We start from the raw sequence: 25,501 nt of genomic DNA, 5'->3' as shown, positions 1-25,501 counted from the left end.
TGCAATTTCTTATTCCGTTGGTCAGAAGCCAGAAGAGAAGAGATACATGGCACCCTGAACTTAATTGAAATTCTATTTTTCAAAATTTTTACTCATTTGTTTCCCCTGAAATAAATATTCACCACACACTAGGGGACTCTGGTCTATTAGTGAAAATAGGACTCAGTAGTATAAAGAAGATTACTGCTTTTGAACCTCAAAGCAAAATACAGTATGTTACTCACTAGGATTGCTATTAGCGTCTGGGGCAGGTCAGCTCTTTCCTGTGTGTGACCGTTCCACAAGCTACTGGACATTAAGCATCCCTGGCCCCTGCACACTAAATGCCAGCTGACCTCCCTCCCAGGCGACCCCGTGTCCCTTGACAACCAAACACACCCCACGTACACTTCTAAATGCCCTCACCCCGGTCCAGAACTACCCACGGAGTGTTAATTAACAATGAATCTGATCTACTTATGGCAACTTGCCTGGCCTGTTCTAATAAAACTCACTAATGGTCTTAACACACGATTCCAGCAGAATCAGGAATATTTAAGGCAATACAGTTTATAAAGTAACATAATGAGATGATTGGTACAAAGAACAGATAATGGAAATAAACCGGAAATGTTCACTGATTTAGGAAAATAAAAATAGCTGTGGCCCAACATTTGACAAACCAAGAGAAGATATAAATCTATAAATCTGTCATTTAAATAACACCAAAAAATAATCAGAGTCCTAAGGCTTCTTAAGAATCTCAGACAGCTCCCAGTATTTTCTAGGACTGTGACTGGGCCTGGCTACTCGGGCATCTCCAAAAGACCTTACCCTTTATTTCTCACCAACCAACTATTAAGAAACTATACAGGGACTTCCCTGGTGGTCCAGTGGTAAGACTCCTCGCTCCCAATGCAGGGGGCCCGGGTTCCATCCCTGGCCAGGGAACTAGATCCCGCATGCATGCAGCAACTAAGAAGTCCGCATACCACAACTAAAGATCCCGCGTGCCGCAATGAAGACCTGGTACAGCCTAAATAAATAAACATTAAAAGGAAAAGAAAAAGAAACTATACAGAGCACTTCTTGCTCCTTCAAAGTGTAAATATGTATTCCTTTTTTAAAAGATAAAATCAGTGCTTTGGATCTACAATTTTGGTCATTATCTTGCTGGGAAACAAATTAATTTGTGAAGCCAGCTGTGAGGGGTCTGACCATATGCCATGACTCGCTGGCACAGAATCAACCTGAAAAGCTAAGAATATAAGAAGAACAGGTTTTACCAACTGCTCAGGATATGCTCTTAGAAAAAACTAAAACAGCTCGTAACCCAACAGAAATGAACCAAGAAACAGTAACACGTATAGTTTCCTCTGTTGGCTTATTTCCAGCTGACACTGCTCAGCCGAATGGCATCTCAACTTAAATTCCTCTGCTCCCTCCAAAAGATTTCCTCTAAATATCTTTCCATAGAAGGTGCCAAGGACAGTCTGCTGAAAAGAAAGGAATAAAAAAGTATTTGTCATTAGCCCAGGAGAGGAGAAGAGAAGCGGGTGGAAAATGGGCCAACAAGAAGGACTTACTGGACAAAAGTAGGTGTTCTCCACGATGTGATGGGCCACCATGCTGTTCTCAGCAGAGAGAGACATGATGAAGAGCAAAGCATCCCGGGCCTGCTGGCCTACAGTCCCCTCCCGGTGAATGAAGGGAATCAGAAGAGAGAAGATGAGGAAGTTGGCAGCCCCTTGGTCCTCGCTAGTGTGGAAGAAGAGTTCCAGGATGGATGGATCTTTGGCAAGAATGGAACAGAGCTGATTGAGCAGGACAACCAGCTTCCCCTCCACAGTGGGGGTGGTTGTTCCTGAACAAGAGCTCAGCAACATCATCAGGGGCTTCAGGATGGGCTTGTGATGCAGCAGAGGCTGGTGGGACTGGGTGATCAACATCTCATACATCTTTAGCTGCTCCATTTTAGTCTCATCAGTAAATTCCCGTCTCAGACTCCAAAGGAAGAGTTTTTCCATGATGTTCTCAGAGACCACAAATTCCAGGATTGGCCCCATGGCAGCATCCCTGGCTTGCTCTTCAATCAGCAAAAAGAGCATGTGTTCTACATAGTTCTGTACAGCACTGGCCTCATCTGGAGGGATGAACCCATATTTTGCCTGGGTGTTCTTCAAGGGGTCATGCTTCTCTAAGATTTTCACAACCTGAAACCAAATCAAACATGTGTCATCCATCTGATGTTTATCATAACCACAAAAACACACCACTGCTAATCGTACCAAATCTTCATGGAGAATGTAAGAGCCATGACCCCCAACAAGATGCATGTGAGCATTCTGTGTCTCCCTCTCATGAGAAGAAAATGAAGGGGTTAAACTACAGAAAGAAGATGTCTGAAGTTGTTCATTTGTCATAGTGACAAATGTTGGCAACCTAAATGTCAAAGAAAGTAATATGGTCATGTAAATTAAGCTACATGCATTCCTGGGCCTATTATTATGAAGACTATTAAGCAAAATGAAAAATAAAAAACCTGTAAATGATATGCCAGATGAAAAAATAAGTCACTTGTATATAGTTAGATCCATCATTATCAACTATGTCAAAAACACGCAAGTGAAAAAAGACTGAAAAGAAACATGGAAAAACAGTAATCGCTTTTGTGTTCAAAGTAATGACAAGTTCTTAAATTTTTTTCTAAACTGTCAAGAATATAATTCACTTTGTTATAAAGCAGAAACTAAGACACCATTGTAAAGCAATTATACTACAATAAAGATGTTTAAAAAAAAGAATATAATAGTGCTTTTAGGGACTTCCCTGGTGGTGCAGTGGTTAAGAATCCACCTGCCAATGCAGGGGACACGGGTTCGAGGCCTGGTCCGGGAAGATCTCACATGCCGTAGAGCAACAAAGCCCGTGCGCCACAACTACTCAGCCTGTGCTCTACAGCCCGCATGCCACAACTACTGAGCCCGTGTGCCACAACTACTGAAGCCCACGCACCTAGAGCCCGTGCTCCGCAACAAGAGAAGCCACCGCAATGAGAAGCCCGCGCAACACAATGAAGAGTAGCCCCCACTCGCCACAACTAGAGAAAGCCCACGCGCAGCAACAAAGACCCAATGCAGCCAAAAATAAATAGATTAAATAAATTAATTTTAAAAATAATAATAATAGTGCTTTTAAATTTTAAAATACACTAAATAAGTAAGACTACCCGTGTTCTCCTACAAATAGAGTTGATTTGGAGATTTCAGCAGCGGGACACAGCTCCTCAATGCCCTTGACAAAATAATAGCCCTCTCTCCTCTACCTGGATTGGCACCCCCTTCAACCAAGCATGCATCATTAGGAAGGATGAAAGGAAACAGATGAACAAGTGACACGTACCTAGCAGAATCCCCGAACATACAGCATATGTTGAAATTTTAAGCACAAAGAGTTTGAATTGTGCATTTTTTTAAGCCAGAAAAAAATTTTGAGATAACCAATTATAAAATAAAGCCCTAAAGCACAGGGTTTCTATTTGGGGTAATGAAAAAGTTTTGGAAATAGTGATGATGGTTGCACGACATTGTGAATGTAGTTAATGCCACTGAATTATACACCTAAAAATGATGAAGATGGCAAACTTTGTTTTATATATATATATATATATATATATATTTTATCACCAAAAAAGAAAAAATCTATTAACTGTAAAAAGTAAATAAATCTCATGTGACAGCCCAGGTGTTTCTCTCCCTTACCACTGCTGGCATTTGAACACTTCCTAACTCCCTCTGCCCATCAATACTTAATTTCTACTTTGCGACCTGAAAATTAAAACAATTTTATATCTCAACCTCCATTTAACTTTATGACTTGGAATTTCTACAATAATATCCATTCAATTTACTTCCTTTAAAGTATATATACATGTTAATTTTTTAAAAATCAAACATTTTATCAACATTTTTAACTTGTTCCTTTTTGCCTTTCTGAACTGCATGTTCTGTGGAATATGTTTAATTTCTGCCATACCCTCCCAGCCCAGTTCTAGGACATGCTGTTACGTGTTCTGGTATTTAGGTTATAGAATTTTTGCAAGTCACTGTGGAAGCTGGCAAAGGTACAAGGCTATGTCAGCATTCATGAGCAATGAGGGAAATTTATTTCTCAGGGAAAAGTCTAAGTTTTTCCCCTGGCAGAAGGAGAAAAAAGGAACCTTTATAGACTAGGCTAGTATATCCTTATGAATAAGTAGATTTCCACAGAATCTGTAATCTCCATCAACTTCCATTATAAAATTAAAAATACTGTCAGGAAAAACATCACCCCAACACCCCTGAGTTGACAATGTCAACGAGGAAGCCCTCGGTTAGCCACTACCCAGGAGGTACACGGCTCAGTGACTGGTGGTCTGGGTCTCCCCACTGGTCATCCCCTCTCCTTGGCTGCGCGCGGACTGCAAAGTGCCCCCACTATCCCCCAACCTCCAAGAAGCCCTCCACGACTCCTCGCAGGCCTGAGTACCTCTCTGGCAGAAATGCTGGGACCTACTGTGCTCCTTTCCCTTGGCTCTGGCCTTGACATCTCACAGCGTGGGGCTGCAGTACCACATTTGTCCAAAAGGGGACTCCACCTCAACACAGCATGCTCTCCAGCCCCGAAGCCCCAACTTCAAGGCTCCACATTCTGAAGAACAGATTAGCTCCACATTTTACCAGTTCTATAATTTCAAAGTCCACATATTGAGTTTACTTATGAGAGCTATCTATACAGCAAGGCCTCGGGGTAGAAATGTAATTATACTTGTCATGTGTGCTCAGACTGTCTAAACTATCTAAAATTGGGACTGTGCATTATACATTGATAGTGGCACAGCAAATTAGCTCAATCTTTCTGGAAAACAATCTGGCAACATGTAACAGAAGCTATAAAGTCGTTCCTGCCCTTTGACTTGTTAATCTCACTTTGGGGAAAATGCCAAAGGAAACAACACAAAATAATTTGTTTTAAAATGTTCATGCCAATGATATTTTCAGTAATGAAAAATAAAAATATTATTGACCCAAACGGTCAAGAATAAGAGAATTATAATCACGATGTTACATCACTATACACTAAAGCTATTAAAAATAAACACTAAGTGAATCATATCATTACACGCCAATATATACAAGAAATAATTTAATTTAAGAACTAAATATATTGATAAATAGATGTATGATTAGAAGTGAGTCTGAAAAGATACAAATGAGATTTTAAGGTTAATTAGTCCTTCTTTCCTGTAAATTGATCTAATAAATAAAAACAAAGTAATTTTGTACTAATGTCTAAGAAAAGGATCAAAACACGGAGTTAAAAACAATAATTCTCAGAAATTCCTAAGCAATATAAATTTTTACATATGCATAGGTATTTATACTATATGCATGCCTGTAAATACTTATAAAACATCTAAATATATATATGTAATGTAGACCAAAACTATTTACATGATCGCAAGCTACATTTTCCTCATGAATTAATCTTCACTTATTTATTCAAATGCAGTCCTCTGCAAAAAGACCTGCTTTTGGTGGGGGTGGGGAGGGCGGTGGCTATGAAAAACCTAAAAAAGATTTCATTCTGAGATTTTTATACAGAATGTAAACTATTCAGCAGCTTTTAAAATGAAGCATCTCTCTCTACCACCCTTTATAGAAGCTCTTCTACTCCGCCTTCCGGGTTCATGGGCAGAGAAACATGAAAACAGAGCTGTAATAACCCACCAGGATAGAAGGTTTGTTGATCATTTGGAACACAGCCCTTTACTCATTCCCGTCCCTGGCCTGGAGGTTTTCCTGCCTAGAAGATGGGTGTGTTACAACCAGGGCCTGTGAGTCATGGAAAACACAACGCTCAGCAAAGTGCTGATTATGCCTGTGTTGCCACTTGTCCTTAACCTCCCTCCTTAGGTGTCAGGACCCTCCCAGGCCACCTCCCTCTCCCTTCCAGGCAGGCACACCCATGACCTGCTTTTACAAGTGGGCTCTCCAGGCCCACACCCTGGGCCTGGTTCCCATCCTGACAGGGAATGCCTAGGAAAATTCTTGGCTAGAGCACAACTGGCATTGAAGTGCCAAAGATCTTCTGTTACGATGTCCCATGTTAGCTGCCCAGGTGGTCATAGTTCTTTCAGTTTCTGTAAGCTGATTCCTGATGTGACCTCGATTTTTCCTTATTCTTTCCCTTGGGTCCTCTTCTCACATCGCTCCCACCGAAGTCCAATATTCCTGGGCCCCTGATTTCTGCTTGCTGGGATCTACTATGATCCATGATCTCACGCTGCTTCCCCAGGCCTGGCCCACTCCTCTGATTACCCTCTATCTTATACTCTCAACCTTCCCTCCGATTCCCCAGCTCTGGCTGCTTCTCAGCTATATACTCTCAGGCTCAGGGATTCAGTTAAGGGGAAAAAACACAATTATGGTGGCTGGAGAGATACAAGTAGGAAAATACAGTTTGCAAATATTTCCTTTACTAAACAGTTTCCTTCGTTAGGCTAAATAGCATTTAACAAACTGATCAACCCCCCGATAAACCCCACGCTCATTAAGTCGCTCATTAAGTATGTAAGCCAGCTGAGATCAGATACAGCACTGTAAATGGTTTACCAATCATAGCTAGGCATTTGTTGATCTACAAACTTTAACGTATATAAGCTGGTGTGTGTGTGTGTATATATATATATATATGGATCATGAGCCTAGATCACATATTGTGACTCTAAAAAGAAAAAAATACACAAAAAATAAAGAAAAAAGAAAAAGAAAAAAATACACAAAAAATCAATAGTGTGAACAATGGTATACAAATTATCATCTGACCAATACAGCTAAATTTTAACCTAACTTCAAAGTCATTTGACCTATAAATATGAGGGTCATTGGAGATCAATAAGATGAACAAATAGCATATTTCTTTCATTAAGGAATATCAGCTACTGCTATTCTTAGCTCCAATGATGGCCCCCCACCACTCAGTGATAATGGGCCTGAATTTCAAATATTCACAAATTCTAAATAGGAAGTTCAAATGCTTTCAGAATGAAAGATATACATAAATCACATAATCACACCACAAGCTAACAAATTATTATTCTTCAGGATAAACACAGTGTTTCTCTGATGGAGCTTTGACTCCATCTGACTATCATTCTATTTCTTATACACATGCATATATCAGTAGATGACTATTTATACTACTTTGGTTAGAGCCTAGTTACTTCAAGGAAGTCACGTGAGTACAACCCATACTTCCAAATCCTTTGGAATGCTAATTTAAAGTGGCATTGTGGAAAAAACCAAGTTCCTAAGCAACATTTTCCATCACACAGAAGAAGGACAGGATTTAGTGATCAAGCCAAATTCCACTTAATGTACCAAATTAACTACAACAAAAGTACGTTTCCATCCAGTTCCTGTTTATTACTTAGCAGCTGTGTCTTTCGATTTAGGGTTATTTCCTACACACCTATTCCCATGGGAGACCTTTACGGAGTCATTTCTTCTCATATTAAGATAACGGCCTAATAATATATGTGTACTTGCAGAACTTGGTTAATGTCAGCTCCGATCCTGAACTACAGAGATGTGTCTACATCTGGAATTAAACCTGATAAAGCAGAAACTATACATGCCATACTTCCTTGGGACCAAAGTAGTCTAGTAATTACTCTAACACAGAAACATGGTAGGAGCATCAATCAAAATAACATAGTCAAAAACAAAAACAAAAACAAACAAAAAAAAAAGGGCTTCCCTGGTGGCGCAGTGGTTGAGAGTCCGCCTGCCGATGCAGGGGACGCGGGTTCGTGCCCCGGTCCGGGAAGATCCCACGTGCCGCGGAGCGGCTGGGCCCGTGAGCCATGGCCGCTGAGCCTGCGCGTCCGGAGCCTGTGCTCCGCGGCGAGAGAGGCCACAGCGGGGAGAGGCCCACGTAAAAACAAAAACAAAAACAAAAAAAAAAAAATAAATAACATAGTAACCTAACACTTAAGTTAGGTATATATAAATTTTTTTTTAATTTCAGTATCGGGGAGGGACTGAAGAGTAATGATATATGTAATAATATTTCAGAGAACCCTGTAATTCCAACCACAGTGAAAACAGACTTATCACCGAGCATATAGTGGGAGAGCTTCTGACTTCTCATATTCAACCACTTTAGAGTCTGATAGAGGCACAACTCCATGCCCTGGCCCTCTACAGAAGCATAGCTTTTGTTCTGCTTTACTTTCTACTGTGAAGTTTAGAGCTACTTGAAAAGCTGAGAAGAGAGACACACATTTTTTAAATGTTAACAAACATCACTTTACTAAGATACTGAGAAGGTTAATCAGAGTTCCGTAATATTTTCTAACTTTTCATCTCTCAAAGACTTCATGTAATTTCTCTCTGTCATTTAGTCCATGACAAGGCACAGACCAAAAGAGTGAAGATGAAGAGAGTGAGGGAATGAGTGTCACAGGGAACAGACTGGAATGCAGATCTCAAAGCCATGTATAAGTGCCCTTTGCTTTTTTAATGGAGTCAGGCTACTTGGACCTCTAACAGGTTACCATACATAGGACATATTGTCTATTTTTTATTATTGTAGGAGGACATTTGACTTACTTAATCCAGATGATTCAGTTTTTTCTCATCCCCGTCCCCTTCCAAGAAGAAAAAGGCTACTAAATCCACTAGCTTTTCTTTATCCATCACCATTATTCTATCTGAACTCTGAAATGTTCTTAGCTCAAAAAATTGTATAATAGCTTGTATTTGGAGGCTGAGGGTGGTAAGGAGAAGCTTTGCGCCATTAACAAGCACACAGAAATGTGCATTTACAATTGATTTTTTTTCACCTCTGTTCTCCTGGCTTTAAGAGCAGACACCATTTAGTACATAACTAATACTGATTCGGTATGTGAAAGGAGAGGATAGAGAATGAATAGAGCAAGGGCCATGAAGTTTCACAAAGTAAAAATGTGCCATTAAGGATACCTAGTGTGGGACTTCCCTGGTGGCACAGTGGTTAAGAATCCACCTGCCAATTCAGGGGACATGGGTTTGGTCCCTGGTCCAGGAGGATCCCACATGCCGCAGAGCAACTAAGCCTATGCACCACAACTGAGCCTGCGCTCTAGAGCCCGTGTGTCACAACTACCAAGCCCGTGTGCTGCAGCTACTGAAGCCCATGCTCCACAACAAGAGAAGCCACCGCAATGAGAAGCCTGCACACCGCAATGAAGAGTAGCCCCCGCTCACCACAACGCAGCAGTGAAAGCCCACGCGCAGCAATGAAGACCCAACACAGCGAAAACAAACAAACAAAAAGCAACAACAACAAAAGAATACCTAGTGTGTGTGTGGTGGCGGGTTAGTTCACATGGCAATATACTTGGGCAGTTTGTTATCTGATGGACCAATGCTTCTTACTTCTTGCTCTCTCTTCCATTCAGAAGAAGCAAAGGCGAGAGATAAAAACAACAGTCTACTAGACTATAAACCGTTCTTATAGACTACTATAAAAATTAAACATTCTCGGGGCTTCCCTGGTGGCACAGTGGTTGAGAGTCCGCCTGCCGATGCAGGGGACACGGGTTCGTGCCCTGGTCCGGGAGGATCCCACATGCCGCGGAGCAGCTGGGCCCGTAAGCCATGGTCGCTAAGCCTGCGCGTCCGGAGCCTGTGCTCCGCAACGGGAGAGGCCACAACAGTGAGAGGCCCGCGTACCGCAAAAAAATAAATAAATAAATAATTAAACATTCTCTTTCTCTCCCCGACCCCCTCCTCTGAAGATCACTGATCATTAAATGCAAGTCTAAGGTTCTTACTGGTAGCAATTTATAGCAAATGTTTTAATATTAGTATATGTCTTCCAAGTCTCCTAGCTCTTCTAAAGTTGCATTAACCAGGCGGAGGGATGTTCTAGGCAGAAAGAAGAGGAAGTGCCTAAGGCAGAGAGGCATGAAACAGCACGAGGTGCGCTGCCAGGAGAGGGGATGGCTAGGAACTCCAAGTAATTTTGCATTTCTGGAGACTAAATGAGAGACAAGGAGTGAAAGAGGCCACAACACAGAGCCCTATCTGCCATCCTGGCCTGTAGGTGGCCAGAAGCCACTGAAATGTCCGACTACAGGAATGCCCCAGACAGAATCTGGGTTTTAGGTTCGCTGCTCTGTCTACTGCAGCACAAGACGGCACCTCAGAAGACAAGAGGACGTACAGGCCAGAGGCTACTTCCTAGAGCCTGGATTCTCCAATGTTAACTATTCCTGGAGGTCCACTATAGAACTATTCTGAGGATAACGTGAGAGCACTGGACCCAGGGACCGGTTTGGAAACTCAAGTGCACCACTGGGCCACTCAAGGTCTCTCCCCTGGCGACCCCCCCTGAATCTCGGACTGCCTCAGATGGTGCCTCGGATGATGGATGGCTGTATAACCAGCTGTCCCTGACAGACTGCCAAGTGTAGGTGGGTAAGCGGGTATGCTTGACCACCACTCAAGGTCTGAAGTTGAAGCTCCTAGTGAACAGCAGAACAGAACCTGCCGAATATATGTTAATTATGCTGAATTTGTACTGAAGTATCCTAACAAACAGAAGCACTTTGGACACCACTGACTTTTGCTGCCTTCATTTTCCCTAACTTCACATCTGAAAAAGCATGGTACTTGCCAGCTAATGGAACACTTTGGTAAACAGACGGTTGTCACCCAGTTCTGTCTACACATTTCCTGCCAGCCTTACAGTTTTCTTGGGTTGCCTCAGGGGAACCCGGGGGCTACGTCACACTAGTCACAGAAGTTTGTGTCAGATTGTAGCTCATTTCCCAGTCCTCTGCAACTGCTCTTCATCCGCCCCCAGCCTGAACAACTCACAGCAAAGCGCTAATGCATGAAACTCCAAAAACAATAAGTAGCCCTTATTTCTATCAGCTGAAAGTCTCATTCCTTACCTCAAACTTAGCCCCACAGCTCTGCCTTGCCCTGACTTCCTCACCTTTTTTATTTCTAACCATCCAAAAAAGGCAAAGCTGAGCATTTGTTCCCAACACCCCTTCTCTAAAATGTTCTTTTCCTTTCTGTCATCAAAACCTTCTCTTCCCACAGTCAAGCTAACAAAATCTCACTTCCTGGATTTCACAGGCCATTTCCATCCGTAATAGTCCCTTCCCTTGACTTAATTCCTGTGATCAATATTATTCATTTTATAATAATGTATCTCACGTTGTCATCCAAACTGGCTTATACATTCCTTAAAAGCCCAAAGGAAGGCTTATACATTTCTACGTCCCACCTGTGATGCCCACAGTGAGGTAGTTGAAGTTTGGGCTCAGTAAATCTCCATTTAACAATACAGTCGGTCCTGCGTATCCGCGGGTTCTGCACCTGCAGATTCAACCAATCATGGATCGAAAATATTTGGAAAAAAATTTCAAGAAGTTCCAAAGAGCACAACTTGAATTTGCTGCACACTGGCAACTATTTACATAGCACTTACATCGTATTTACACTATTCACATAGTATTTACACTGCATTAGATATTATAAGTAATCTAGAGATGATTTGGAGGATGTGCAGATGTGCGTAGGTTATATGGAAATATCATTTTATATAAGGGACTTGAACATCCACAGATTCTGGTATCTGCTGGTGTCCTGGAACCCATCCCTCACAGATACCAAGGGACGACTGTAATCACATTGACATCGACATGAATTTCTTCAACCAGTATTTTTATTCATAAAGGTAACAGTAGGCCCTCAAGAGCCTTTGGAACTAGAGAGAGACTGAGGGCATTTTCCAGATTTATTTAAAAGGAAAAATTAAGACTAAAGGGGTAAGAAACTTGGCCAAAGTTAAAAGAAATGGCTGAAACGATAATGAGACCAAGAGTGTAACCACTTTAGGAAAGGAAGGGTTTAATAAACTAAACCCCAATCCCTCTGACAAAGTAATCCTTACCCTCAACTCAATATTTTTCTGCATTAAACAGAGGGTGGTATGCGTCAGCAATAAAGTACAATGCCAAAGGTAATTACTCTAATTATCTGGAAAATTCCTGAATTACTTTCTTCCCATTGCTAAAGCAGATGTGCCCTTAATATTCAGAGCAAACCCATGAAGACTATAACAGTAAAAAGTCAGAGAAGGGGAAATGCATAAGAAAATCTTGGAAGTTTTACACTGGATACTGACAAGAAGCCACACAGTGTAAATGACCCAGAAGCAGAACTGATTTTGTTTTTGATCTAAACTGTGTCCCCTTATAATTGCTGTGATTTACAGGCTCAGTGCTTTAACCCATGGGCTGTTTCCGGCCACAGGAAGGAACTGGGTAGTCATTAAAAAACTGTCACATAAATAGCCACTTACCAGCTCACCTGGGGAGTGTAATGCTGTACAAGTAGTAAAGAACTGCCAATTTTATTTATTTTACTACTTGTAAACTCCCTGAGGAAAGGGGTGAGCTGGTAAGTTTCCTGACCATTCAACCCTTAATTATCCATACAAGCAGATCAGAGAAGAGTCACAGAGAAGTCAAAATGAATAATCAAAAAAACTTTTATAATCAGCTTTGTAATGAATTCAGATACTTCCAGGCACCTTCTTTCTTTAAATGAATAGGGACCACCAGCCTGAAAAATGCTAGAGCACAGAGGTCAAATACGCTGGTCTTGGTTGGAGTCATGGGACCAAGGTCTCAGTACTTGATTGGAAACTCACTAGTCGTATAATCTCAAGCAAGCTATTTAACCTCTATAATTTTCCATTCCCTCATCTGTAAAATGAGGAAGCTAAAACCAACTGCCTTACTGGTTTGCGGAGAAGATTAAATGTAAGGTATTTGATGTATTCGGCACAACACTTGGCAAATATTTAATAAATTTGTATTTTAGTATTGGTAGCATTTAAGGACTGAATGGAAATAAGCAGGGAGGAGGGAAAGAAAGAGGATATACTCATGGTCAAGTGTATTGCAAAGTGAAGGACAAGTCACTTGAAGGCCAACTGCTACTCTTATAAAAATATCTGAGGAACATGCATGTCCCCTAATTGCTTTCATGAAAACCAAGGTTTTTAACCATTCTAGGAATGCAAGCAGAGAAATTTGCTTTTCTTCCTACCTGAAAGGGTTTCCTCCCTATGTTTTCCAGAAGCCCACCTGTCACACAGGTTGGGAACTCTGGTTCAGTGCAATAGAGGCTTCTAGGGCTACCTAACCAGCAAAGAAGGTGGAACTCATACATTACCTGCGCCCAGTGGTTTTTAAATACAATCATGCATGTTTCTGGGTCAACTCCCTGCAAGCTCACAGCCTGCCGGAGTTTGCCTTCTGTCGCAACCGATGACATCATAAGCCTTCAAAAACCAAATGCTTCTAAGTCATATTTAATTTTCATGAAAATTTGGTAAGCAGTCACTAACTTTCAAGTATCACAGTAGAAATGTAACTTCTTCACATTTCATTGTCACCTTCGAAACCTGTAATGACAATAACAAAAAAGGCATCCCATTACATTCATATATTAAATAGGACACTGACTTAAGTTAAAATCAAAACACAGACATTCTCAAAGTCCAACACGGAGCAAAATACCAACAAAATAGACATTTATACTCAACCTGAAGCCTTTCTTCTGTTTTCTCTCACTGTGCTACTAAATATACAAAATAATGATGCTACCAAAGCTACATGAATAAATTAAACAATTACTGGATTTATTCTGTCCACTATCACCAACCACAACCTCCTAGATTATTATTCTATATCACTCAAATCTAGTTTCCAGAAGCAATAAACTACGATAGCAATGTTAGTGGTGTGTAGAAACACCCAGAAACAGGAAAATCGTTAGTTAATAGTGACTGAAATAAATGGCTTGATGTAACTTAGGGGAGTTATAACACAGCACCCAGACTCCTGGGTCCAATAATACCGATTATTTTAATCAATAACTGTCATAATGGAATTGAAAGCATTCTCAGTCATTTCGTGGCTACAACCTAAGTTAAGGTTTCCAGCTTTCCTGAAAAATAAGAGAATTCCAAGTAACCTTGACAAATCATACAGAAATGATCCATCAGAAACAAGAGAGTGCTTACTTGGGGTGAGGACAAGGCAGCAGCACACCTATAGATGAAAAATGAGTTATGTGGACAAAATATGAAGCAAGCCTGACCCAACAGGGCCAGTGGGGAGAAAAAAAGATACTGAGGTCACAGAGTATACAGGCAATGTGATCCAGTTGTGTGGTGCTAACTCTCTGACAAAAGCACTAAGATACTGGTATTATTATCTTAGATTCATCAGCCCAAAAAAGGACTGGGGACAGTTCAAAACGTTATCTGTTTAGTGTACAGACTAGAGAGAGTTCAGAGAAAAGTAATTACATTATAATTACCAGAGCACTGGAAAACAAAGTCCATGATAAAATTTCCAGACTTGTAGTACCAAAAGATTAAAAAAAAAAAAATGAGGCTATATTTTCAACTGAGTAACTAACATGAAGGGTATTACAAGGAGAACACTGATCAACTATTCCTTCTATAAACAATAAAATGTGAGAGAGGGGACTTCAGGTGATGATTCAGGTTAGATTTATTGATCAAGTTCTTTGTGGGAAGAGGAATTAAACACTGGAAAATAGTTAAAGGAATATTCAAAACAAGTACTTATGCTGGCGTAGAAGACTTACCAATCAACATTAAAAGATCTTTATAATAAATTTTAGTACATAAGAAAAGAAAACATGTAAGAATTAATAATTTTGGGGAAAGAAACATTTCTTAAGGAGAATGATGGGGGATTAAGGTGTGTGGAAAGAGGGAAGCCTGTTAGAATGAGGACTGCATAGATATTGTAAGTGAAACAGTTTACATGTATCTTTCATGACTATGTTTTATTATGTAAATTGGTGAATTCCCCAACATATAATTCTTAATAATACAAATGTGTTGTTTTCTTTTTTAAAAAATAAATTTATTTATTTATTTATGGCTGTGTTGGGTCTTTGTTGCTGCACACAGGCTTTCTCTAGTTGCGGCGAGCAGGGGTTACTCTTCTTTGTGGTGCACGGGCTTCTCATTGCGGTGGTTCCTCTCGTTGTGGCTCGCGGGCTCTAGAGCACAGGCTCAGTAGTTGTGGCACATGGGCTTCGTTGCTCTGCGGCATGTGGGATCTTTCTGGACCAGGGCTCGAACCCATGTCCCCTGCATTGGCAGGCGGATTCTTAACCACTGTGCCACCAGGGAAGCCCAAATGTGTTGTTTTCAATAAGACATTATCCATTACCAACATGGCCCTTTGCCACTGAGACGCACGTTACACTGCGCCGAACTGGTGTTTTAAAAATCAGGAGTGTCTGCCCATGCACGCAGAGTATGTGTTCCCAGTCACACACACACACACACACACACACTCCCTGTGATCCTCCCGCCACTCTCTTGACCTCACTTTGGTTCGCAGGCTAGCCCTTCTAGACGGTATCTCATTGTGCAACCCTGTTTTAAGTGATAAAAGATAAAACAGGGCTTCCCTGGTGGCGCAGTGGTTGAGAGTCCGCCTGCCGATGCAGGGGACACGGGTTCGTGCCCCGTTCCGGGAGGATCCCACATGCCGCGGAGCGGCTGGGCCCGTGAGCCATGGTCGCTGTGTCTGTGCGTCCGGAGCCTGTGCTCCACAACGGGAGAGGCCACAACAGTGAGAGGCCCGCGTACCGCAAAAAAAAAAAAAAAGAAAAAGAGATAAAACAAGTTCTGATTCAACGTCCTTGTTGTCCTAAACACTATATTTCTTTGAAAATGTCAAGGTCTCTTATTCAGATGGTGTAATGATAATAACGAAGAAAATCAGAGTGTTTGGGTTTATCCCAGAGGTTGAAAAAGTAGAAGACTCTCTGAGATGCCTTCCAGCTCTGGGATTCTCAGATTCTTCTTCGAAGGTATGAAGGGAACATAAATCATGCCAATTGCCTCTAAATCAAAAATAGACAGATGCGCTCTAAGATCCTTCACATTAGTTCTCAAAGGGACTTCACATGCAGTCTTTTCACACAGTGAGACCGCAGTACAGACAGGATGAATTTCTTAGCTGAGGCCAAAAACTTACAAGTCAGTTTTGATGGAGACAGAAATGTCTCTGGACTCCTAGTCCAGTGTTCTTTCTAGAAACTGTATTCTCCTCGCTCCTGGCTATAATCCCTAGCCCTAGTCCCCTTAAGGAATCTGTATCTTCTCTGAGAAAAGTACATCTCCGTTGATGCTTATCCAATCATACTCTTGAGGCAGATGCCTGAAAAATCTAAATATGCCATGAATGTAGAAACCACAACATCGAGAGAACCTGGGAGAGAAAGCAGAGGGGGAGGCAAGTCCAGCAAGCCACGTTTGGGAAGCGAAAAGCTATTGCAGGAGACCCTGTCAAAGAAAACACCACCTCAGCACCCAGAAGCCACTCTCTCTCTCGTTCCCAGGTTAAAGTGGTAAAGCACTGGCATGTCCCCAGGGCAGTGTGAAAATGAAAGAGATGGTCCATAGTCATGAGCGATGTTTAAGGACCCATTTCCTCAAGCACGAAGGTTTTCAACATATTTCTGCATTTTCCTGTTATCAGCCTTTCCTTTTTCCAATTCCAAGCATTTTACTTAACTCTCAGACAACAGCTAAAAATCCCAAATGAAGAAAACAGAAGGACAATACTAAGCAAGAGGCCGTGAGCAGGCAGGAGAGGCTGCAGGTGCTAGATCGTGTGCTTGTGGCACGTGGCATCGCTGGATGTCACCGCTTCTTGCCCTCTGCTCTCTTCAGCCTAAGGCATCTGAAGTCGGAATGGCTAGGGTAAAGTTTGCTGCTCTTGGCACACATGCAGCCTGTTCTGCCCATAAATACACACATGCACATCAACTCGAATTTCATGCCTGACAGAAAGCTCTAGAAATTGTTTAGCCCCTAACGAGTGATTTTTTTCCTTTCTTCAAACAAACCACCACCAACAAAAAATACCCAAAGGACTCTTCCCACAGTGGTTGCATGTGGTATTGTGGTACGGTTGTTGAGGTTTTTGGTCTTGGGGGGAAGAGATGAGCTATCAAAATACATGTATGTATTATGTATGTACGTATGAACGTATGCTGAGATATTAGCACAGTTTCTATACTTCAAAGACAGAACCGACTATATTATTTCCAAAGACATTACTGAGTGGTCACATTTATATATCTCATTAATATTATATATAAAAATATTTTCCATCAATAAGGAGAGAAAAATTCTATTAAATATTGTTGAAGACAGAGATAACTGACATAAGAATTACCTATATTTTTATTTGCCCTTTTTTGAAAGTATATGATATCTTTTATTTGACTATGAAAAAAGCACAAGCATATGCTTCCATATCACAGAATTATAAAATGTACCATATAATCATAAAAGCCTAGATTCTAGTCATCTAGATCATACCTCTCTCCAATGTAAAAATTCCTTCTACCTCCCTCCCAGACAGACATCTTATCTAATTTCAGACCCTCTCAAAACTCAAAAACTACAATACTTAGGAGAGCTGTAAATGGGTCAAAATCACATATTTTCCTGAACTACCAATGACTATATTTTAATATAGCTCTCTTTCACTATCAGGCTGGACTTATAATGTATATGTTTTGGCATTTAATTATATATTATTTCATACCATCCTTCAATTCTTTTACATATTTAAATATAATATCCTCTAATAATGGACTATAAAAAAATCCTGAAGGGAAGGAAGTGGATGGCCACCTTAAGGGAGACACAGCCAAGGGAACATTTTTATTAAGGGAAAGGTGATCATATTTGTAGGTCTAATGAGAAGGAATCAACGAACATGGAGAATTTGAAGATACCGAAGAAAAAAAAAAGGGGGGGGGGATTTTGATGGGGCAAGAGGAGGAGAAAGGCGAGGTCAAGAGCACAGTTAGGAGAGGCCTAGAGAAAAAAGAGAAGCACGGCCGAGTCTTTTCATAGTGAGTCACCAAATCTTGAACTGGATGGAAAGGCTCCCTTCCTACCTCTCCTTCTCCTTCCCTCCTGATATTCCTCTGGTTGGTTTCTAGAGACAGTCAGAGAGGATAGGTGGATTTAAAGTGGGGAACAAAGCACCAGGGCTAAGAGTTTTGAGCTCAGTTCTCCAAGCATGGAAGTCAGAAAACTTAGGTCCCTACTCAGGGACGTAAGCTTTGACTGGGAGACAGGGTCCAGGACTCTAGCTCCAGCTCTAACCAGCAGGAGACTCTTGCTTTGGAACCTCGCTTTGGAGAGTACTTAGGACTAAATGATTATTTCTTAGGTCTCTCCCAGCTCAAAAGTCATCATTTTACATACTCTTTAGCAACTGTTATACTAATTGGGGAGGGGTAATTAGATAATCATTAAAGGAGGATAATGGCCATGGTACAAAAATCTTTGAAAGAATTCTAGTTGTAAACAGGATTCTACCTGTATTCTTTCATGATTAATGCATATTTCACTTAAGGAACCTAAAGCACAGAAATCAACCATCTCAAATATAATTTGTGTTTGGTTTGTTTTTTTCCTGAGCAACTGCCAGTAGAAAAACTCATTGTTTTAGAATGCACTTCGGAAGGCTCTGAATTGGCTGCTATTAAATACATAAAGAGTCTATTACTGTAAATAAATGTGCTTATCAAGTAAAATTCCATCTAAGGGTGAAGACTCTTCAAATATTGGGAAAACCTGAAGAGATGGGAACCGTGTGCCCTCAACTATAACTAATAGCAGTGGGAGGAATTCATTTTGGGTCAGACTACCTCAGACAACCTCTACTTAGAGCCTAATAAAATCCTATTAAGACTATATCCTCCCTGTTCTCTAATCCTCTGGCCCAGTTTCCTTTTCTCTCTTGCTGTCGTATCACATGGCAATGCTCGGCTGTTGGAAATAAAGCCAGCATCTAATAGCCCCGACTCTCCTGGACCTTGTCCTAAGACTCCCTCAACTTGTTGGCTCATTCATTGTTCACTATCCATCATCTCAGTAAAGTACACCTTGTTTTGTTCCCTCAAGTTGTAGGTCACCAGTTAACACAGAGGGTGTACACAAAGAAAATTCTTGCAACCTGTGCATTCCAAATGGTTTCAGGCTTTGATAAATGCATACCTCAAAATAGTAACCAGACTGCAGAAAACTGTTATTAATGCCATGAAATAATTCCACCATGTTTTACATCTTAATTTCACTAAAATAAGCTGCCAGCCAACTAGGTCATACCCAAGTGCCATGCAAGTGACTGGTAAACAGAATAAATGGAGAAGAAAAATTAAAATTAATATTCAAAACATACCTAAAACGTGTTATGGGACTTAATTTTTAAGGCTGCTTAAGAAACTAAACCCCTAGTGGCAAGGATTTGGAATGTAAAAATTACAGCTTTTGAAAATTGTAGCAAGTGAATGGTGCCTGAACAGGAAAGTCTCTTACACACATGGAGTACTTTGTCAAAACGTGAAAACTGGACCACTCTTGGGCAAAGTCTCCCCAACAACCCAATCAATCACTATCGTCTTGGTAGTATGCACCATCCTGTCACATCACTATCTTGATGAAAGCTATTAAGGGACAACTCAGTTACAATATCTGCCATGAAACCCTAAAATTTAGCTAAGGTAAATTCAGAGATAAACTTATCTGACAAATTCTGTGGGGTAGCATTTTAAAGCAGAGATTTGAGGTAGATGCTTGGAATCTCTCTCTAAGAAGAACTCTCTCATACTAATGAAGCTCTTCTCAAGAAATGTTCCTGGATCAAAAATATGTAAGTTTTTGACCAACATGTCTTGGTGCCTTTGGAAAGTTATGCTGTTTAGTCTAATACTTGTCTTTGCAGCTCTATTAATCAGAATTAGTTCCCTACCAGCAGCCTTTCAAATGTGCCTTTATGTGAAAATTTTCAAATATGCAACCTGCACTGTAATTAAGATGATGTGATGATTCTCTTTTGGAATAGCAACATGAAAAGATCTTTTCGAAAATGTCCTTCATCCATGCATGGTTTAAGACATACTAAGTGCAATGAGTGTAGTAACAATAAAATTCCATATATGTCCACGAATCTCACAAATTGTGGGCATATTTTTCTGGAGAGAGGTGGCTATAGTTTTCAGCCAATTCTAAAAAGGGTAAAGGAATTTCTTCCCTTCAAAAATGTTTAAACGCCTCTTTAAAGATGCATTCATTGGAAAACCATGAAGAGTCCCAAAACAGAGACTAACAGCCAGTTCAAATTCTACAGGTGTTACTGAAGAGACAGCCATGGAGCTTTTGTGACTTCGGTGATACAGAAAGTTCCACTTCAGCAGCTTGGGGGTTGTTCTAGCCTGCGAGTAACCATGATCTTGAGTAACAATCAGGGCAGGCTTCAGTGCCTTACAAATTTCATGGCTGGTTAGATACTTCCAGTCCAACTCAAAACACTGCAAGGTGTGGCATCAGAGGTACAAAGTGATTAGCATTTATTATAATGTCAGCAACAGGCTCAAAGAATATGGTCCTACGCCAATTAGGACAAAGCACCTTTCTTCACCAGTCTATGAAATGGGCCACAAGGAGTTTGGGGGCCTTTTGTGCACTACAGACATGACAGAAGTGGAGTAAATCACTGGTACTTGAAATAGCCAATACAGGTATCTTGAAATTATAGGTGGAATAATATTAGCACTTATGTGGTAACCTAAGACCGCAAAGTTCTAATTTCACATTTCTTTACTTTTTATGAACATAAAAATAATGAAAGACTTCCTCCCATGTAAATATAATAATCTAACAAATGGTATCACTGCTGTACCAGAATTTAAAAGACTATATTTTCTCATCGAAGAGTAGGCAAAAGATTCTACAAGTTCATAGTAAAAACGTACTGGTTTAAAGTAGTTAACCACTCACATATATATTATTGCTATGATCAGTTTATCATCAAGATGTCCTATTGATAAAAATAAAAAGCCAAATCTAGAATCACTGAAAACTTTCAGGGGGAAGAAGATTTTATCTTGAAATCTCTCCCTCCTCAGTAACAGCTACACGGGCCTCAGTTATATACTATCAGTGTCCAGATTTACACATTTCAAGAGGTGACTTAGGAGAAGTAAAAATGGGTCCATCTCATACACCTCAGGTGAGAACATAAACTGGTGTTCTATCTGCAAAGGGCAATTTGGCAACAGTCTTCAAAGACTGAATTTGATCAGCAAAACCACTTGTGTGCATTTATCCTATAAATATACTTTTATCTTACAAAATGACATATTGAATAGTAGCAAAGAGTTGAGACTTACTGGGCACTTCTCTGTGCCAGATACTATTCTGAAGACATTACACCATTAACTCATGAAATTTTCTCAGCAATCCTGTGAACTACATTTCCCTCTTCTACAGATTAGGAAACTGAGGCACAGAGAGGCAAAGGAGCTGGTCTAATCAAGGTCATACAGATATTCTGGGGTCTAACCCAGGCACATTCTCTTATACACTAGCACCTCTCTAACTGCAGAGATGTCCTTTGTAGCATTGTTTAGATAGTAAACAACTGGAAAGACCCCAAATATCCATTAGCAACGGTCTGGTTAAATAAATACGGCACTTCTGTATAATGAACTAACTATGTCACAATTTTTAAAAGGATGCAGCAGATCAGCCAAGATGGCAGAGTAGAAAGGCCCTGAGCTCGCCTCCTTCCACAATCACATGAAAATACAACTGTTTGCAGAAAAAGACCGAAACCTGTCAGGAAATTAAAGACATAAAGAAGGAACCACAAGGAGATGGGTAGGAGGGGCAGAGCTGCAATCTAATCAATACCCACAAACTGGAGAATAATTATATTACAGAAATTCTCCCACAGGAGGGAGAGTTACAAGCCCCACATTGAGCTCTCCTGCCCAGGGGTCCCGCACCAGGAATATGAGCCCCACAGCGTTCAGCTTTGAAGGCCAGCAGGGCTTAATTTCGGGAGTCCCAAAGGACAGGGAAAGAGACATTTCACTCGTAAAGGGAGTACACAAAATCTCACAAGCAATGGGACCCAGGGTAAAAGCAGTAATTTGATAAGAGGCTGAGCCAGACCTACCTACTGGTCTTGGACAGTCTCCCAAGAGTGGCAAGGGGCAACTGCAGCTCACCCTGGGGACACAGACACTGGTGGCAGCCATTCTTGGGAGCCCCTTCTACCACGTGGACACTGGTTTTGGTGGGCACCATTGTAATGTCCTCTCTATAGCACATTAGCTCCAAGACCTGGCCCCAATCAACAGCCTACAGGCACGAGCGCTGGGAGGCCTCAGGCCAAGCAACTAAGTGGGTGGAGACACAGCCCCATCCACTGGCAGACAGGCTGTCTAAAGACTCCCTGAGCCCACAGCCACCTCTAGACACTCCTCTAGAAACAGTCCTGCACACTAGAGGGCCAAGACCCAATTCCACCCACCAGGTGGCAGACACCAGACACAAGAAAACCACAATCCTGCAGCCTGCAGACCCAGCCAGCCCACAGCAGGCCACACCCACCCAGGACCATCTGGGCCCCGGCCCTGCCCACCTGCAGACTAACACAAGCTTCCCGACACCGCAGACCCTATACCCAACTTTGTCAGGAACCACACCCTCACCACCAGCAACCTGACACCAGCTCTGGGATTCCTGGGCCCTGTAACCAAACTCCAGGACCTGGCTCTGCCTGCCAGTAGTCCGGCACTAACCCCAGGACCTGGCTTCACCCACCAGTGCGTAGGAAACAGCCCTGAAGTCGTCTGGACCCTGACTCTGCTCACCAGTGAGCCAGCACTAGCCCTGGGGCCCCCTGGGGTTCTGTAGTCAGCCACCTCTTAACCAGAGCTCACCAAGTAGAAAAGGCAGGGCCTGGCAACCAACTGGGACAGGGGCCAAGCAAGCCCACCAGACCACCCACAAAGTCAACCTGCCACAAGAGAAGGACCCATGCAGCCCTCATGGGGGGAACCCTTAGAGCATATAGCTTGGGTGATGAGAGGGGCATGCACTGCTGGGATGCACAGGGCGTCTCCTACAGAGGGCTACTTCTCCAAGGTCGAGAAATGTAACTAACCTACCACATACATAAAAATACAAAAAGTAACTTAGACAAAATGAGGAGACAGAGAAATATGTTCCAGATGAAGAAACAAAATAAAACCCCAGAAGAAGAACTAAGTGAAGTCAAAATAGGCAATCTTCCCAAGAAAGAGTTCAGAGTAATGATCATAAAGATGGTCAAACAACTCGGGAGAAGAATGGATGCACAGAGTGAGAAGTCAGAAGTTTTTAATAAAGAGTTAGAAAATATAAAGAATAACCAAACAGAGACAAAAAATACAATAACTGAAATGAAAAATACACTAGAAGGATTCAACAGTAGACCAAATGATGCAGAGGAACAAGTCAGTGAGCTGGAAGACAGAGCAGTTGGAAATCACTGCTGCTGAACAGAAAAATGAATAAAGAATGAAAAGAAGTGAGGACAATTTAAGAGAACTCTGGGACAACATCAAGTGTAATAATATTCAATTATAGGGGTCCCAGAAGGAGAAAACAGAGAGAAAAGGGTTGAGAACACATTTGAAGACCTAATAGCTGAAAATTTCTGTAACAATGGAAAGGAAGTAATCACCCAAGTCCAGGAAGCACAGAGTCCCATATGGGATTAACCCAAAGAGGAACACATCAAGACACATAGTAATTAAAACAAGAAAATGATAAGGGAGAATAGTAAAAGCAGCAAAGCAAAAAGCAACAAATAACATACAAAGGTTATAGCTGATTTTTCAACAGAAACTCTGCAGGCCAGAAGGGATGGCACGATCTATTTATAAGGATGAAAGCGGAAAATCTACAACCAAGAATACTCTACCCAGCAAGGCTCTCATTCAGATCTGAGGGAGAAATCAAAAGCTTTACAGACAAGCAAAAGTTAAAAGAGTTCAGCACCACCAAACTAGCTTTACAACAAATGTTAAAGAAACTTCTCTAGGTGAAAAAGAAAAGGCTACAACTAGAAACAAGAAAATGACAAATGAAAAAGCTCATCAGTAAAGGCAAACATAGCTAGTAGGAAGGTTAAGGGACAAAAGTAGTAAAATAATCTATATCCACAATAAGCAGTTAAGAGATACTCAAAACAATTAGATGTAAAACATGATATCAGAAATAGTAATCATGATGGGAGGAGAATACAAATGCAGGCTTTTTAAAATGCATTTGAAATTAAGATTTCAATTTAATTAAAATTTAAAACAGTCACATATATAGAGAGATTTCTATATAAAAACCACATGGTAACAACAAACCAAAAATCTCTAATAGATATACACACAGAATACAAAAAGGAATCCAACATGACACTAAAGACAGTCATCAAATCACAAGAGAAGAGAACAAAAGAAGAAGAAAGGGGGGGTGGAGGAAGATGTACAAAACAACACCAAAACAATTAACAAAATGGCAACAAGAACAGACATATTGAAAATTACCATAAATGTAAATGAACTAAATGCTCCAATCAAAAGAGAGTGGCTGAATGGATAATAAAACAAGACCCCTATATATGCTGCCTACAGGAGACTCACTTCAGATCTAAAGACACACACAGACTGAAAGTGAGAGGATAGAAAAAAGATATTCCATACAAATGGAAATCAAAAGAAAGCCAAGTAGCAATACTTATATCAGACAAAATAGACTTTAACATAAAGACTGTAATAAGAGACAAAGAAAGACACTACATAATGCTCAAGGGATCAATCCAAGAAGAAGATATAAAAATGTAAATATACACGCAACCAACCTCAATATATAAGGCAAATATTAACAGACATAAAAGGAGAAATTGTCAGTAACACAATAATAGTAGGGGACTTTAACACGCCACTTACATCAATGGAAAGATCATCCAGACAGGAAATCAGTAAGGAAACACTGGCCTTAAATGACACATTAATTGACATATATATATATATATATATATATATATATATATATATATATATATATAAACTATTCTATCTGAAAGCAGCAGAATACACATTCTTTTCAAGTGTACACGAAAAACTCTCCAGGATACATCACACGCTAGGCACAAAACAAGTCTCAATAAATTTAAAACTGAAATCATATCAAGCATCTTTTCTGACCAGAACACTAAGAGACTAGAAATTAACTACAAGAAAAATACTGCAGAAAACATAAACACATGAAGGCTAAACAATATGCTACAAAACAACGAATAAATCACTGAAGAAATCAAAGAGGAAATCAAAAAATACCTAGAGGCAAATTAAAATGAAAACACAACAATCTAAAACCTTTGGGACATAGCAAAAGCAGTTCTAAGAGGCAAATTTACAGTGATACAAGCTTACCTCAGGAAACAAGAAAAATCTCAAACAACCTAACCTTACACCTAACAGGACTTGATAAAAAAGAACAA

The 25,501-nt window shown here is 40.8% G+C and overlaps 1 protein-coding gene across 5 annotated transcripts in view; it reads right to left on the bottom strand.

Moving 5' to 3' along the window:
- The window catches only part of FHIP1A (FHF complex subunit HOOK interacting protein 1A), a 271,128-nt gene that overhangs the window by 91,343 nt on the left and 154,284 nt on the right, over positions 1-25,501 (bottom strand). For 3 of the 5 annotated variants that reach the window (XM_082652865.1, XM_082652864.1, XM_082652863.1), the window contains 2 exons: positions 13,263-13,494; positions 1,566-2,192 (listed from right to left, as the gene is read on the bottom strand). In XM_082652865.1, coding sequence (XP_082508991.1) covers positions 1,566-2,192; positions 13,263-13,367 — 732 coding nt within the window. In that variant the 5' untranslated portion in view covers positions 13,368-13,494. The remainder of the gene's footprint in view (positions 1-1,565; positions 2,193-13,262; positions 13,495-25,501) is intronic. The other 2 variants (XM_082652866.1, XM_082652867.1) reach the window with 2 other exon arrangements.

The sequence above is a fragment of the Grampus griseus genome (assembly GCF_964374135.1).
Source record: "Grampus griseus genome assembly, chromosome: 4".
NCBI lineage: Eukaryota > Metazoa > Chordata > Mammalia > Artiodactyla > Delphinidae > Grampus > Grampus griseus.
This window is presented reverse-complemented; position numbering and strand designations above follow the sequence as displayed.